Genomic DNA, 15,465 nt, shown 5'->3' on the forward strand with positions numbered 1-15,465 from the left:
CCACCTAGGAGCAGGGCCGGATTAACTCTCCTATGGGCCCAGGGCTATTAGATTGTGTGGGGCCCCTGTATACAAGTCTTTTTCCTAATTTACAACAAAATGATCACAATTATGGCATTGTGGCTATTAACACTATACTAAACTTGCCTTTTAATCAACATAAAGCCATTCTGTGGTTACATTTCAGTCTTAAAACATATATAATATAGTTCAATTCATTCAAAATAGCCTACTTCTTACCTTAGAACAACTGTTTTATTAGTTTCTTTCTGGGAGGGAGTTTGGGTGCAGGAGGGGGCTCCAGGCTGGGGCAGAGTGTTGGGGTGAAGGAGAGGGTGAGGGGTGCGGGCTCTGGGAGGGAGTTTGGTGCAGGAGGGGATTCTGACCTGGGGCAGGGGGTTAGAGTGCAGGAGGGGGTGCGAGGTGCAGGCTCCGGCCAGGAGGCACTTACCACAGGCGGCTCCCAGCCGGCAGTGCAGTAGGGCTCAGGCAGGCTGCCTGCCTACATGCCATGGTCCCACGCTGCTCCCGGAAGTGGCCGGCTGCTGGCACATCTCTGCGCGCCCCTGGGGGGAAGGGGGACAGCATGTCTCCATGCACTGCCCATGCCCGCATGCTGTAGGGATGGTAGTGGGGGTGGGGTCAGCATGCGGCGCCGCCTCCCCCACACTCTCAGGGGCTGCAGAGATGTGCCAGCAGCCAGCCACTTCCGGGAGCGGCTTGGGGCCACGGCATGCAGGCAGCCTGCCTGAGCCCTGCTGCGCCGCTGGACTTTTAGCGGCCCGGAGATCGCAATCGACTGGCAGAGGCTCCAGGATTGAGGTCCCCCTTAGCCTGAGGCCCTGGGCTGCAGCCCCTAAAGCCCCTGCGTTAATCCGGCCCTGCCTAAGAGCGTTATGAGACGATCACAGAAATGTGGGGCTGAAAGGAACATCAAGAAGCCGTCAAATCCAGCCCCCTGCGCTGAGACAGGACCATGTAAACCTAGACCATCCCCCATTCTCTCTATACCAGCCCTTTGCATGTCTGCAGACTGTGATCAGGTCCCCCTCAGCCTGCTTTTCTCAAGACTAAACATGCCCAGTTTTTAACCTTTCCTCCCAGATCAGGTTTTCTAAGCTTTGGATCATTTTTGTTGCTCGGCTCTGGACTCCCTCCATTTTGTCCACATCTTTCCTGAAGTGGGGCACCCAGAACTAGACAGAGGACTCCAGCTGAGACCTCACCAGAGCAGAGCAAAGTGAAACAATTACCTCTCGTGTCTAACCTACAACGCTCCTGTTAATACACCCCAGAATGAGATCACCCATTGGTGATTCAGATCCAATTTGTGATGCACTATATCAGGTGTCTCAAACAGACGGCCCACGGAGTTATTTGCTGCGGCCCACCAAGCTCCCCGCCCTGGCATTATTTCCTGCGGCTGCCAAGCTCCCCTCCCCTACTGCCTCCCTTCCCCCCCAGCGCGCCACGTTCCCGCTCCTCTGCCTACTTCCAGGCGCTTCCTGCAGCCAAACAGCTGTTTGGCGGTGCTTAGCACTTTCCAGGAGGGAGGTGGGAGGAGCGGGGACCCGCGCGCTCAGGGGAGGAGGCAGAGAAGAGGCAGAGATTTGGGTAAGGGGTTGGAATAGGGGCAGGAAGGGGGCAGAGTTAGGGTGGGGACTTTGGGGAAAGGGTTGGAATAGGGTTAGGGAAGGGGTGGAGTGGGGGCAGGGCCGGGGCCAGCGGGGGGAGGGGTGTCAGTGGTGTGGCCCTCGGGCCAATGTACTCGTCCTCATGTGGCCCTTGTGGTGATTTGAGTTTGAGATCCCTGTCCTAGATCCTTTTCAGCAGTACAACCAATTAGCCAGTTAGTCCCCAGTTTGTAGCTGTGCATTTGATTTTTTCCTTCCAAGAGAAGTACGTGGCACTTGACTTTTTTGAATTTCACCTTGTTGAATTCAGGCCAATTCTTCAATTTGCCAAAATCGTTTTGAATTCTAATCCAGTCCTCCAAAGCGTTTGCCACCACTCCCAACTTGGTGTCATCTGCATATTCCCCACTCTATTATCCAAGTCATTAATGAAAATATTGAATGGTACCAGACCCAAGACTGACCCCTGCTGGACCCCACTAGATACCAGTTTGATTGCAAACCATTGCTAACTACACTTTGAGTCTGGTCTTTCAACCAGCTGTGCACAATTTCATCTAGACCACATTTTCTGAGCTTGCTTATGAGAATGCCATGTGGGACTGCATCAACGGCCTTACTAAAATCAAGCCATATCATGCCCATTACTTCCTCCTACCCACCAGGCCAGTAACCGTGCCAAAGAAGGAAATTAGTTTGGTTTGGCATGATTTGTTCTTGACAAATCCATGTTGGCTATTCCTTATCACCCTATAATCCTCTAGGTGCCCACAAACTGATTGTTGAATAATTTGTTCCAGTATCTTTCCAGGTATCAAAGTAGGGTCTATAATTCCCCAGGTCCTCCTTGTTCCCCTTCTTAAAGATAGGAACTATGTTTGCCCTTCTCCGGTCCTCTCGGGCCTCACCCATTCTCCCTGAATTCTGAAAGATAATTGTTAACAGTTCTGAGATTGCTTCAGCTAGTTCTTGAAGTACGGGGAACAGTGGGAGAGGGCTCTTCAATTTGCTATCAGGAGCACAATTGATTAAAAATTTCAACAACTTTCAGGTTTGCTTGAAATACTTATTATTAGAAATCCATTATTATCCATCACTTGGCATCTTTAAATCAAGATTGCTCTAGCTCAACCAGAAGATATGGGCTTGATGCAGGAATCCCTGGGTGAAATCCTCTGGCTTGGGCTATACAAGAGTCGAAAGTGATCCCGCCCTGCCCCTGATGTTAAAAATCTATGAAAGGGGCTGCCCGCAGAGGAAATGTGGTTCAATAGACTCACTAGCACAGTCTTTTAAGACAGCTGAGTGCTGAAATTAGAAAATAGATGTTCCCCCAAGACCTTTCCAAGAGTTAGCCCCCTCTGATAAAAGTAACTGCTGGGGAAATTCACCCCAAAGAATACCAGAAAAAGCAAGGTTCCAGCATTTGATGAAGAGACCCTGAAAACCAAATCCCGCAACTGAAGTGGGATGGAAAATGATGCATTTGACATTATGCTGAGAATGCATCCAGATTAATTCTTTCCTCCATTAAATCCTGGCAATGACAGAAGAGCAACATCCCCAGGTTTTGAAAGTAGTTAATAATGGAGAAGTAAGAACAGAAGCCGTTTGTGGGGAGATAATAGTGGTGGTTGGTTTTTGCGGCATCCACACATAAAGATGTTCCCGAGAAAGCGTTATAACTGCAGGCCCTTTTGCAGATGGATAGGAAGATTATTGGTTTAATGAGACATTACTCTTCTGGAGAGAACAGAAAGCATTAGTACCCAGTCAATTAAAAGCAGCCAAATAAAATATGAATCAGTAAACCCCAAATGTCTTCAGAACCCGAGCATGACACCTCCTGGCAATTTACAACGCGGCTTCCTGCTACCACACGCCAGCAGTCTCCGACTGACCCCGTCACAAAGGAACAGTGCTGCCCTCAACCATACTCCTAGACACTCCCGTTCTACTGCCGGCTTTTCCAGGCCACTTCTACAGCGGGAGTCCAGCGGCCGGGGCAGCTGCACTATTGCAAACCCGCAGTGCAAACAGGCAACGTTTCACTTTGCATCAGTCGAGCCCACCCCTGCTCGAGACCGAGGTGGTTCGCTGAACTGCAAGCTGCGGCCTCCCTTGTCTACACTGGCTCCGCTAATGCCAGCTGCTGGCCAGTGGCTGCTGAATCCAGGCTAATCCCAGGTACACGTCCCTAAAGTGCCACAGTGGTATGGTTGCATGGCTGCAGCGTTTTAAGTGTAGACCTGCCCAAAGCCAAAGTGCCCGAGCCAATGTTGACTTCAAGGGACATTTCAGCCAGGCCCGTAAGGAGATGCCTGCCTGTCAGCACGTGGGTAGCCCCACTGGACTCAACGAGATGCACTCAAGTCCCTCGAGGCACAGTGCTGCTGCAAAGGTCTTCATCACAAGCCACCAGCTTTAGCACCTGCACGGCAACACAACTCATTCAGCAGCTAGCGTGGGGCCATCAGCCCACACGTCTGCATGGCCCGAGACAACGGGGCTCAGCATCATTTTGAGCCGTAAGAGAATTTAAAGTTTTTCTGACTTTGGGTGCGTTTTATTTCATATTCATTCTATTAAGAAAACAAACACAAATTAAAAAACCTGTTGAGGGTTCCTGCCTGCAGCAGTCAAGACAAAAATCAAAAAGAGTAAGCGGGGCAGACCCACAGCTAGTGTAAACAGTCGCCAGGCCTTTGACTTTGGTGGAAGTACGACAATTTGACAAAGTGGTAACAACGACAAAGCCTCATATAGGATTCAAAAGCCTTAATTACAATGCAGCTAATAATTGACGCACTGGTGGAGAACCTTGCAGAACCCATGCATTAATACAAAGTTACTCGTCACTTTGGCTAATTAAGAACTTTCATGGCCAGCTTTTAACTCCACATGCTAGCACTTTAGCCCTAAAATGTCCTAGGAAAATAGAATTTTTTTATTCAAATCCTTTAGATATTCAGAACATTCTGGTTTAGAGGCTTCACTCTCCCTCTGTGTGCTTTAAAACACTGCTTCAGAAGAGGAGGACACTTTACACATGTCAGGAAGTAAACAAAACTTGAATAAATATGGCCAACAGAATATATGCTAACAAAACCTTTGCAGTCCTGGACTTTTCTCCAAAATGTCAGGGTACCCCAGTGGAATGCAATACTATACAAAGGGTTCCATTAAACTACCAGGCATTGATAGGATACATTACTTTATTGCACAGTGCCCTCTGGTAAGAAATTTTCTGGAGTAAAATTATTCTCATTGTTTTGTCATTTGAGGTGGAATACTGAAAAATTAGAGAGGCAAAGGAAATAGAAAGTAGAACAGGCAGGTGGTGGCGAATAAGGGAAAATATCCAGAGGAAGCGTGTTATCATGTGCCAGAACACAGAATAGTTTGTATTTTGAAGTTTAAAAAATAAAAACGTCGAGATTTCAGAACATTAGTTACATATTTTAAGCAACAAAGGTAAAGGTAAGCTATATTTTTTAAAACCTGCTTTGACTAACAAATATCCTAGATAAATATCCTGAGAACTGTTACTTGTTCCAGAAACACAGGGAAAGACAGCTCATCAAAGATGGATTGTTTTTCAAATGATTAAAAAAATGAAAGTGATCTATGGAAGGCAGCTGACAAGCAATGCCGTAGTTAAAAAAACCCAGCCAGATGTGCCAGCTTAATACCATCCGTGTTTCCTTGGACGCAACCGTCTTATAAAACACTCACAGACATAAACATGCCCATGTAGGTGATATAGTAATAATCTATAAATATACAGTATATACACACACACACACACATAAAGAGAGAGAGAGCAGGAACCATCCTTTAGATCCCAGCTGTACAGACATCCATAACACTGACGACAAAAACAACAGCGTAAGACATGGGCGTGAAATGCAAATGGCAAGCTGTGTCATTTAACGGCACGGTAGAAAGTTGACAATGATAATACTCAAAGCACAGAACCACGGCTCCTACTGTACACAAGCGTTCCAGTTACACTTTATTTGCTGCTGCAGCTTGACTCAATGAGCCTTCTGCAGCCAGAAAACACCAACTAACCAGGATCAGCAGAGCTTCTTGCAAGCTTTTTAACTGTGTTTTCCTCAAAGCCGTTGCCTTGTCTTCTCCCCCACCAAACCTCATTTCATATGAAGAGCCCAGCGCACTGGCCTCATCTTCCAGGCAAGCAAAACAGACACAGGAGGATGCGCCAAAGTAAAAGCTGACCCCCAAATGAAAAGAGAGGACGAAATAAAGCTCACGTCAGCATGCAACCTGTTTCTCGTAGCCCTGGGAAAAATCAATAGGCTGCAGTGAATCAAGCTCAGCTTGAAAGCCACCGGTGATTAAGATTCAAAAGCTGGGAGGTGAAGAAACAGGGGGCGCGCGTATGGTTGGGGGAGGCCGACCATTCTGAGCGTGTACTGATGCAAGACTGAACTGGTTCTAAGTACAAAGATACAACCGCCGTTCAAATGGGTTCTCGAGGGATGGAAATGGGGAAGGATATGAATCCACTTGGCTTGTAAACGCCGTTTAGGACTGCACGGTGCTGATCGAGGGGTTCAGGGAGGATCCGACAGGTTTCATTAGGCAGAGGATAGTCAGGGATCATGCTCCTAGAACCAGGCACCATTTCCAAGCCAGGAAGTTCCGTGAGTCTGCTCGGCTCTTTCCTGACAGCACAATAGTTCATATCAGGATCTTTTGCACTGACCCTCAAGCCTTTGGCCAAGCTCACAAGGGGAAACACACTCCGGGGTCCGTAATCTGAGCTGAACTGGCCTCAGATCGGGAGGAAACAGGACAGTTTTTACAACTTGCACCTTGATTGGATTTCATGTTTCTGGGCTCAGGGGACTCTAAAAGCCCGTTGCAGGTGGCTGGGTGATTAAAGGCTGCGCCGTCTCTGCACAGAGGAGTGCACCTGGGATGTTAGCAGCCTGGACTTTCCCGAACCATTCGCAGGTATCCCTTCGTGGCGCTCGTCCTAGTTCAATTTCTTTGCCATCATTGCTGCAAAACTGGCCAAACACCCGCCCCCCCAGTGCTCGCTGCGAGCTTTTGTGATCTCTGCGTAACACGCACCCACGAGAAGCTTCCCTCTAAACCCACCCGCGATTTTCCAGCTGCCGCACGATCGGAGCGAACAGCTTTCCCACTTCCCGCTGATTAGAAAGCCGACTGCGACAGGGACCTGGGGAGGGGGCGGCCCAGCTTTCACGTCGCCGTGACCCAAAAGGCCACAGCGCAGGCTGCCCGTTGTGGGAAGCACGAGGGAAGGAAAGTTGCATTTCACTTACCTAAAAGCATTTTGCTTTGGCTGCGCTGCCCGCTCGCCGCTGGTCTCCCCCTGCGCGTGTGAATGCGGCTGCATGGACTGCCAGCAGCCGCCTGCTCCAGAGCCGTGCGCCTTCCCCGGACGGAGCCACTTAAACCTCAATTAAAAGCTTAATGCCCTACCGAGCCCTGCCCTGAGGAGGGAAACGCCACGCTCCCGTATTTACTGGCCCTTCCTTAGCCCAATCAGAAGCACAGATGGCAAAGTAACAACTGTAGCCTCTCCCAGCTGAGGTCCCAGCACCCAGAGATGAGGTATTAACATGAAAATTGGATGGGAGGGGGGATCAGAGGATCTGGAGTGAGAATGCCCCCCCCGCCCTCTCCCTCTCGCAGGCTCGCTCGCAGGCTCGCTCGCGCTCTCTTCGTTCCCTTCCCAGGAGGAGAGAACACACGAGCGCCCTTCTCGCTCCAAGGCTGGCTCAAAGTCAACCCCGAGGCTGCCAAAGCAAAGAAACTTTGAGCGGGAAACAGACGCACCCCCAGGAGTCGCTCAGTTCCTCGCCCCCTGCTAGCGACCAGAACGTCCTCCTCTCTGGGGGCTAGTGTCGCTCCGGGAGGGCACGATGGAGCGGCCAGGGGCAGGTGGGCAGGTTCCAGAGTCACCTGCTAAGCTTTGCTCCCTGCTCTCTGCAGTGTTGCCAAGAGTCATGAGTCTCCTGAGACTGGCTGTTTTCTTTAAAGCCCCAGCTCCTGGAGTCAAGTGGATCTGTGATGATTCCAGCCTGTGTTCTTAAAGAAAAGGTACATTTCCAGCCCTCGTGTGGCTGTGGAAAAAGCTTCAAAATGTGACCCCAGGACCCCGTAAAGGCTCAAAGAGCAGAAGGCAAATAAAAGAACACCACATCTATTGTTTTCACAGAATCTCATGCCTAAGGCTACGATTTAGTCATGAACAGGTCACAGGCAGGAAACAAAAAAATCACAGCCCGTGACTGATACCATAAATGCCCCTGATTGAGTCTTGGGTGGGGGTGCGCTGCCGGGGGGGCCTCCTGGCACCAGCGGTGGTGGTGGGCTTCGGGGGACCCGCTGCCAGGGGAGAGCCCTGGGGGGCTAGTGGCTGCTCCGGCTGTCATCATGGGGGGAGCCCTGGCGGACCAGCAGCTGCTTTGGCCACCCTGGGACCGCTGCTCCGGCAGTCCCCACGGACAGCCACATTGGCCACTGATCAGGCAGTCCCCAGGGCCTGCTGCCCAGGGCCACCAGAGTAGCGGCCAGCACGGCTGGCCCCGGGGCTCGGACCGCTCCAGCAGCGACTGGCTGCGGGGTCACCTGAGCGGCTGGCTGCAGAGCCATTCCAGCAGCGGCCAGAGTGGCTGGCTCCGGGGCCAACTGCTTGGGCAGCCCTGGGGTCAGCCACACACGCTGCTGCAGACGTCACGGCGGTCGCAGGAAGTCACAGAATCCGCGACCTCCACGACAAGCACTGAGCCCTACTCATGGTTTTAAAACCAATCTGGTGATTTTTGAACAGTTGGGGCTGGCGATGCTGTCTCTGCTCAAGAGCCCAGGAACAATTTGGGTTCAGGTTCTCCCACAGCAGAATGCAAATGAGGCCAAACCAGTCTCCTGACCCCACAACTGCTTCCGTGCTGTGGCGAGCGCGGTGGGATTACTCGCGGGGGGCAACATGAAGCCCAGGGGAATTTGCAGGATGTCGGGCTTCGCCTGTGCACTCACTGGGGCACTGTGTTTGCGCAGCGCCTGGCACACTGGGGTTGAGACCTGCTCAGGACTAATTTCTAAGCCCCACCACTGCGCCGGGCCAGTGGTTCCAAACTGCCTGCTGGGAGCCTTTGCCAACATTTGCACCCTGCATCCACCGCACACACAGAGGACGCTGGCTGCCCGCCATCATCCAAGGCCCCATCGCTTCCTCCCTCCCCTCTGTTTGAAAGGCTGCATCCAAAAGTTGCTGCAAAGATAAGATGAGGAACAACAGCAGGTGTCCCCCTCGCCGCTCCCCATCTGCCAGCCAGATGTGCTCAGGGTCGAAGAGAGGAAAGGCAGGGACAGGAGCCAAGAGGAGGGGTTTGGGCTCAAAGGCTGAGCCGGACGATGATTATTATTAGTGTCTGCAGACAACTCCATGAGACAACTGCTGGCAACGCTACCCAGCGACCCCCGGAGCAGCTGGCTGGCTAGTACCCCCAGCTAGACACCAGCGACAGGGGCAAAAAGCTGTGAGGATCTGCGGGCAGCACAATCCACCCACCGAGCCCGAACGTAAACCTGGTACTGAAGGGACTGGCCACAGCTCAGACTGGGACCGTTTTCCCAGACTCCGGTGCCCTGGCAGGGTCGCCAGCAGCTCTTCCAGACACACACACACTTCCATGCACGCTGTTGGTAGGGTGATTGTGCAACGTGGCTCAGATTCACGGCTTCATCCCCTTCGAACCCCTCGAGGCGCATTTGTGCCCACCAAGGCAACGCCCAAAGTCCCCAAAGCAAACCTGATCTTGGAGCCTTCATTCAATTCCGCCCTGAGTCCCTCTCCAGCTCGCTAAGGCTTGCCTTGTCTTTGTGGCACACGATTCCCCGCTAACCAGAAAGGGGATTAAAGCCAGACATGAGTGGGTATCAATTAACCTACCTAGAGATAATTAGAAACGATTGTCCTTCAGAGCAGCAGGGATCTGTTCCCAGGGCACAGTGTTCTGATACATCACACTCTGCCTAGTGTCTAGCTCATCATGGCCACTTGGGGCCTGGTTCTGTTCTCTGCTGCAGACCCAGACACTTCAGTGGGCCCCTGAGGGCGCATCTAAGGGCAAATTGGAAAAGGGCATGAATCAGAGGCATGAATCACCGCATGGGCTGGTGGGCAAGATGAGGAGACAGGAGAACTGGAGTCTACTCTTGGCTCTGCCACTGAGCTGCCAGGTGCCCTTGAGCAAGTCCTTTCTCCCCACATTGTGCCACCGTTTAAAAACACAGGCCTAGCCAGAATGAAACAGACCTGAGTTTCTTCTGGTCCAGCCCGTCTCCAGCAGTGACCAGCACCAGATGTTTCAGAGGAAGGTGAACCCTGCAGTAGCTGATGGGGGAAATCTGCCCCCCACATTACATCTCATCTTGGTCTTTAACAGAGACTGGCTTCAGCCCTGAAGAACAAGATTTAATATTCCTTCCACATTTTTGTTAGTATTGCTTATGGTAACTCCAGATAGTCTCGCTATCCATATGAACGTCTTGACCCTTTTTCAATCTTGCTTCGTTCTTGGACTCAACAACTCCCAGTGGCAATTAATTCCACTGTCTAATTATGCATGGCATCGAAAAAGTATTTCCTTTCACCAGTTTCCATCTGTAAAATGGGATAATGACACTCATCTTTTGCAACAAAATGCTTTGTGATCTATGAATGAAAAGCACGAGAGAAGATCTAAGACTTTTTTTTTTTTTTTTGGAAGATCAGATAATTGGGAGAGTTTGGTAAAAATTTGCCTCTTTCAGTTTAAAAACAAAAACAACCAACCAACAAGAAGGCAAACTCTTTTCAGAGGGCATCCATGGATACACGCAGCTTCATTTAGAACAGGTCACATTTTAATGCAAACGCTGAAATTATTACATTTTGTAAAATGCCTGAAGCCACTAGAAACATTTAGCACAGTGCAGTTCAGTTTGGGTGTCTCTGGGCTTTCTTTTTTCTTTAAATCAAGCAGACATCCAGCTGATATTCGGGAACCGTCAGCAAGTTCAGATGGCAAATCCAAGCTCTGTAACTAGAGTTCATGGCAACTAATTGCTGCGGAATGAATGCAAGAGCACACTGAGCATCAGTGCATCGCACTGACACATGCTGACTAAGGCAGCCTTGATTATCAAGCGCTGCGGACCGATCTTGACATATTAAAACACAGGCCGCTATTGGTCTTAACTTCAGGATCATTCATGCTCCCCCTGCCTGTTTTGCAGGGAACTGGGTTTCGCTGTAAAAAGCGTTAAGAGCTAGACCTGCCCCAGGACTGAATCAGAAAACCGTTTACAGGCTCCTGTGTGCGCGTCTGTACACGCCCATGGTATTGGTTTCACAATAGTGACAGTAAATTTAGACTGGATACTTGCTAATCGGCCATTGACAGCTGGCCCCTGACGGCCTGTTACCAGGTCCTTGTTGGGCTATTTAAGTTTAAGATTACCTTGCTTCATGTCATCAGCAGTTTGGCAGTGACTAATGTAAGCAAACGCTAAAGCTGAAAGAGGACACTGGAGAGTCACAGATTTTAAGGCCAGAAGGGCGATTATGGCTTTACAGCCCTGTGGTTTCTTCAGCTTTTCCGTGCTGTGACTCTGCCTTACCCGAGATTACAGTGGAACTTCCTCCCATCCAGCCACAAAGGAAGTGGGGGTGGCGTCCCGCCCTGGACCTGTTCCTAACCGCCAGGGGGCTGTGACGCTCAGGGTGACAATCCATTACCTAGTCTGACTCCTGCCTATCACAGGCCATTGCATTTCACCCCACAACTCTGGCAGATGGTATTTCTCTCCCCTCCTCCTTAAGCGAGCACGCAGCCTTGGAGTCGGGTATCCACTGGGACAAAGGTTGCAAACCCACACTCGGCTACCGCCATGGATTTTCATCGCCATCCTAGATGTGACTTCTAGTAAGTTTTATAGTTTTAGGCTATAGCTTTGGCATTGAGTATGGACTTGCTTTTTGGCTGTGGCCATTCACTGAATGGCTGGTCTCCTGAGATATTTCATACCTAGATAGATAGCTCCTCTCTTGTGCCAGGGCGTGCCTGATTGGAATTGACTGAATGTGCTTCAAATGGATTCAAGGGTATCCCGTGTGCACTTCGGAAAGGGGAGATCATAATAGGACAAGGTTGCATTGAAGGGGCTGGACCCTGAGGACCAGCTGCAGAAATAAGCCTCTTGCAGGTAACAGTTTGAGATAGTTATTATTGTTGCCCCTTCTACTGGCGCCAGCCTTGCCCAGCCATGGCAGATGTCCAAGGCCTTGCAGGTTGGCGTCCCGGGGAAGGAGAACTCATTCATGCAGAGTTTGGGCACATTCTTAGTATAACTTGCTCTATTTACCCATGTGCACCAGTCTTGGAACAAGACAGTCCAACAGCAAAAGCAGGGTGAGCCCGTCTCCCAAAAATCTCAGTCCATCCCCAGGTCCCAGGCAGCAGCTGTGCTTCCAGAACTAACCGCGTCCCAGGGCGGAGAACAAACCCTTCACTACCCATGCAGCTTCCTCTCCCCCAAAGCCGCCTCCTCACAAAAAAGCTAACACAACAGCTCAGATCCCCAAAATTATTTAGGTGCCTAATTCCCCTGGGATCTGGGCCCATGTCTTCGCAAGAGTCAAAACTTGCTCACACACTAAGGAAAGGAACTTGGAAGGCTATGTCTAACAGCCCCACCTGGAGATGCTACCATAACATTACAGAGGCAGCAAACAAGGGAGCCGGGGCAGTGCAGGGGAGACAGGATAACAAGTAATGGAGGAGGAGGAGTACAGGTTTTAGCTGATCAGCATCAGTGAGATTCGCAGCTCTCCCCCGCCTAGCAAACATGTTGCAGCTTACTGTCTGCATTCCGGAAGAGGGGAATTTTTGGATTGCGATAAGCACTTGCAAAAACACCCCCAAACCTCACTGCTTTTCTAGCTTGCCTTAGTGCGCCTGTTACGGAGGAGCCTGAAATCCAGGCTAGCAAAATTCAGACAAAATGGGGCTGGGGGGAAGGCAGCAATGGAACGGTTCTTTAAAATGTCAGGGAATTTTTGGATGAAATGAAATGGTGCCTCTTTGCTCATCGCTAGCCACGTGTCTCTGCGACTCAGCGGACAGCACTGCTGTCATGAAGGCCGCGTCTGCACTCTGAGCTGGAGGTATGAACTGCAGCTCAAGGAGACATAACTAGTTGTGACCGAGCCACAAAATAGCTACCACGGCGTGAGCAGCGGGAGAGGCTAGCGGCCCCGAGAATGCGCCTAGTGTCTCGGACGGGTCCTTCGACCGTCGTGGCTATCCTGTTTTTAGTGCACCAGCTCAACCAGAGCAAACAAAGGTATGGCTCCTTGGGCTGGGAATTACACCCCAGCTTGAAATGGAGACATATCCGCAGCCAGAGAACTGCTGGGTCCGACACGAGCATTCGCCTCTTCCCCAATTCTCACACTGGGGGCGAGGGGCTAGCCGTGCTGGGGGAGCCAGTCCAGCAAAGCAGTGCATGAGAACAATGCACCCCTTGCACGAGACTGACCGGCGACTGTCACTACAGTGGGAAGACAGGCTGGGAGGCATATGAATTCTTAATGACTTTCAATTCCGCAGGCCCTCAGTGACCCCCACGGACGGCTGTGGAGTTGCACTGGGGTGCACAGCTGCCCACAGCCCTTTGAATGAAAGTCACGTTTTGCACAACTCTATCTGGCCTCCTAATTGTCCCCCCGATGGTCACATACATGGTGAACGCACCTGGAGACGTACCACCACAGCAGATAACCCATCCCCAGGCTAAGCGCAGGGAATACTAAACCAGCACCCACTGCACGGAGCGTGCTGCAGATTGGGGCTCTCCTTGACTGCACGGCGGTGACGAGCAGCCGGCGTGTGCAGCACGGCCCCTCTCGGAAGCAGATAAACAAGTGGAGCAGGTGCCCTTTGCTATGCCCTGTGGGGCTCCCTTGGGCACGTACTGCAACACAAGCATACAATGGGGCAGGTCAAAGACCCGCAGGGGTAGGTGCTGGTACCCTGCTCACAGGGAGTACTCCTCCTTCCATGAGCAGTCCCAGTGACGTCAGCAGAATAAGGACAAGCATGAGAGGCTCAAGACTCTGGGGTGAAATTCTGGCTCTACTGAAGTCAAGGTGAGTTTTGAAATTGACTTCAACAGGGTCAGGCTTCTACCCTGAGTCCTTACTTTTCAAATGCACCTTCAGGCAGGAAATCTGGCCAATGTTAACTGCAGACCCTTAGATTCTGCAAAGAACTTGCAAATGCAGGAGCAAAGAAGAGGGGAGGGGGGAAAATACCCGGCCCACAGCTTACTCAGGTTCACTGGTCCCCCTCCAGGCGAATTTTGTTGTTTGAAGAATTAGGGTATAATTGAGGAGCGAAAGATGTTCGATAGCATCAAAATTAATAAACCTGAAAGACCCGTATAGCTTTTCCTCTGCCTCTGTAATTGGAAGCTCAGTCATAAGCAAAACGACTCAGGCGTGGGACAAAATGCTACAGTCTTTGATCACTGAAAGGCCAGGAAGCCAGACGGTGACCTTTCCTGCTGCAGTGTAGACCAAGTGTTTTTAAGATAACATGTATTAAGGGTTGGGTTTCCCCCCTCTGGGGGTTTCCCACACAGAAAATGAAGGACCAAGCTGCCTTGATTCCCAGCAGCCCTGCCAACTCCCCTTTCTCCCTCAGGCACCTCCTGGGGTTTGTAGATTGATGGGGCTTTGAGTTTTTGAATGTTTTAATAAATGTCCTATGACCAAGTCCTTTCCCCTTCGAGTAGACCCGTGCTCCGCACCACCAGATCACTTATGGCTATTAATGTTCTGGTTATTATTATAATTAGTAATAGAATTATTTATATTACAGCAGTGCCTCAAATAGGGGTTGCAGCCTCATCCCACTGGGCTCCATACTTAGAAGACAGATAATCCTTCCCCGTCTCCAGGGTTTGCAGTCTGAAAGCTTCACTAGGTGCTAGGGCTGCTGTCCAAACTTCCAGACTGTGTCATTACATTCTGCCTCCTTAAATTCTCCCCGCAGTTTTAAGAGCAGCATTTCTTCCTCTGGTAAATGGAAGCTTGAGCCAAATCCCACTGAAATCAATGGAAAGACTTGCATGGACTTCAACTGGCATTGGATCAGGCCCTCACAGTGTTGCTGTGAGCGGTTAAACACTTGTCATGTTTCACCCCAGAGGTGGCCACGGTAACCCCAGTGAAAAGTGAATTGGGGTGAAAGGCACTATATTAATGTTAGATTAATTACATTTATGAACTAAGAATTAAAGTTATAAACTGAGAGGGAAATGGGGGACATTCCCTTTTTGCAAGTAAAAGCAGAATTCCTTACTGATTTACGTTGGTTGAAAAGGGGATTCTCAGCTACGAGAAGCAAATTGCACGAGGAAAGTTAATGGTGGGTTTAGTTGTGAAGTGAAGAGTTGGACTATCGCTGGCAACAGTCTTAGGGCAAAGAAAGGTCTTTTGTTTAATGCTGAGTTTTGACATGACGCCAGGTACCAGATGGAAGAATGTCCTGCTGGGAAGGTGACATTTAGCCTCAATTTTCTTCATGAAGGGATGGTCTGGTCTGGTCATGCCATTGTTGGTTATTTACTCTGGTTTTTCAAGAACGCTCAGGGTTCCTTTTTGAGAATTATTGTTCTTAGAATCTGACCTATTTTAGGAGTGGAGAACAATGCCCCCTCCCCCACCCACCCACCCACCCATTAATTGGGATTCTTATGAGAAGTCTCAGCCTTTAGCAAT

General features: G+C 50.4%; 1 protein-coding gene across 5 annotated transcripts in view; it reads right to left on the bottom strand.

Moving 5' to 3' along the window:
* Positions 1 to 15,465, bottom strand: part of LOC311513861 (zinc finger protein 385C-like) — a 195,395-nt gene that overhangs the window by 73,188 nt on the left and 106,742 nt on the right. Inside the window, exon 1 of one of the 5 annotated variants that reach the window (XM_084616007.1) lies at positions 6,953 to 7,087. The exons of 2 other annotated variants lie outside the window; for them this stretch is intronic. In XM_084616007.1, coding sequence (XP_084472133.1) covers positions 6,953 to 6,962 — 10 coding nt within the window. In that variant the 5' untranslated portion in view covers positions 6,963 to 7,087. Of the gene's footprint in view, positions 1 to 6,952; positions 7,522 to 15,465 lie in introns of those variants that run through there. 2 more of the 5 variants (XM_084616002.1, XM_084616006.1) reach the window with 2 other exon arrangements.

This window comes from Lepidochelys olivacea (genome assembly GCF_965140295.1).
Source record: "Lepidochelys olivacea isolate rLepOli2 genome assembly, chromosome: 27".
In the NCBI taxonomy this organism is placed as follows: Eukaryota; Metazoa; Chordata; order Testudines; family Cheloniidae; genus Lepidochelys; species Lepidochelys olivacea.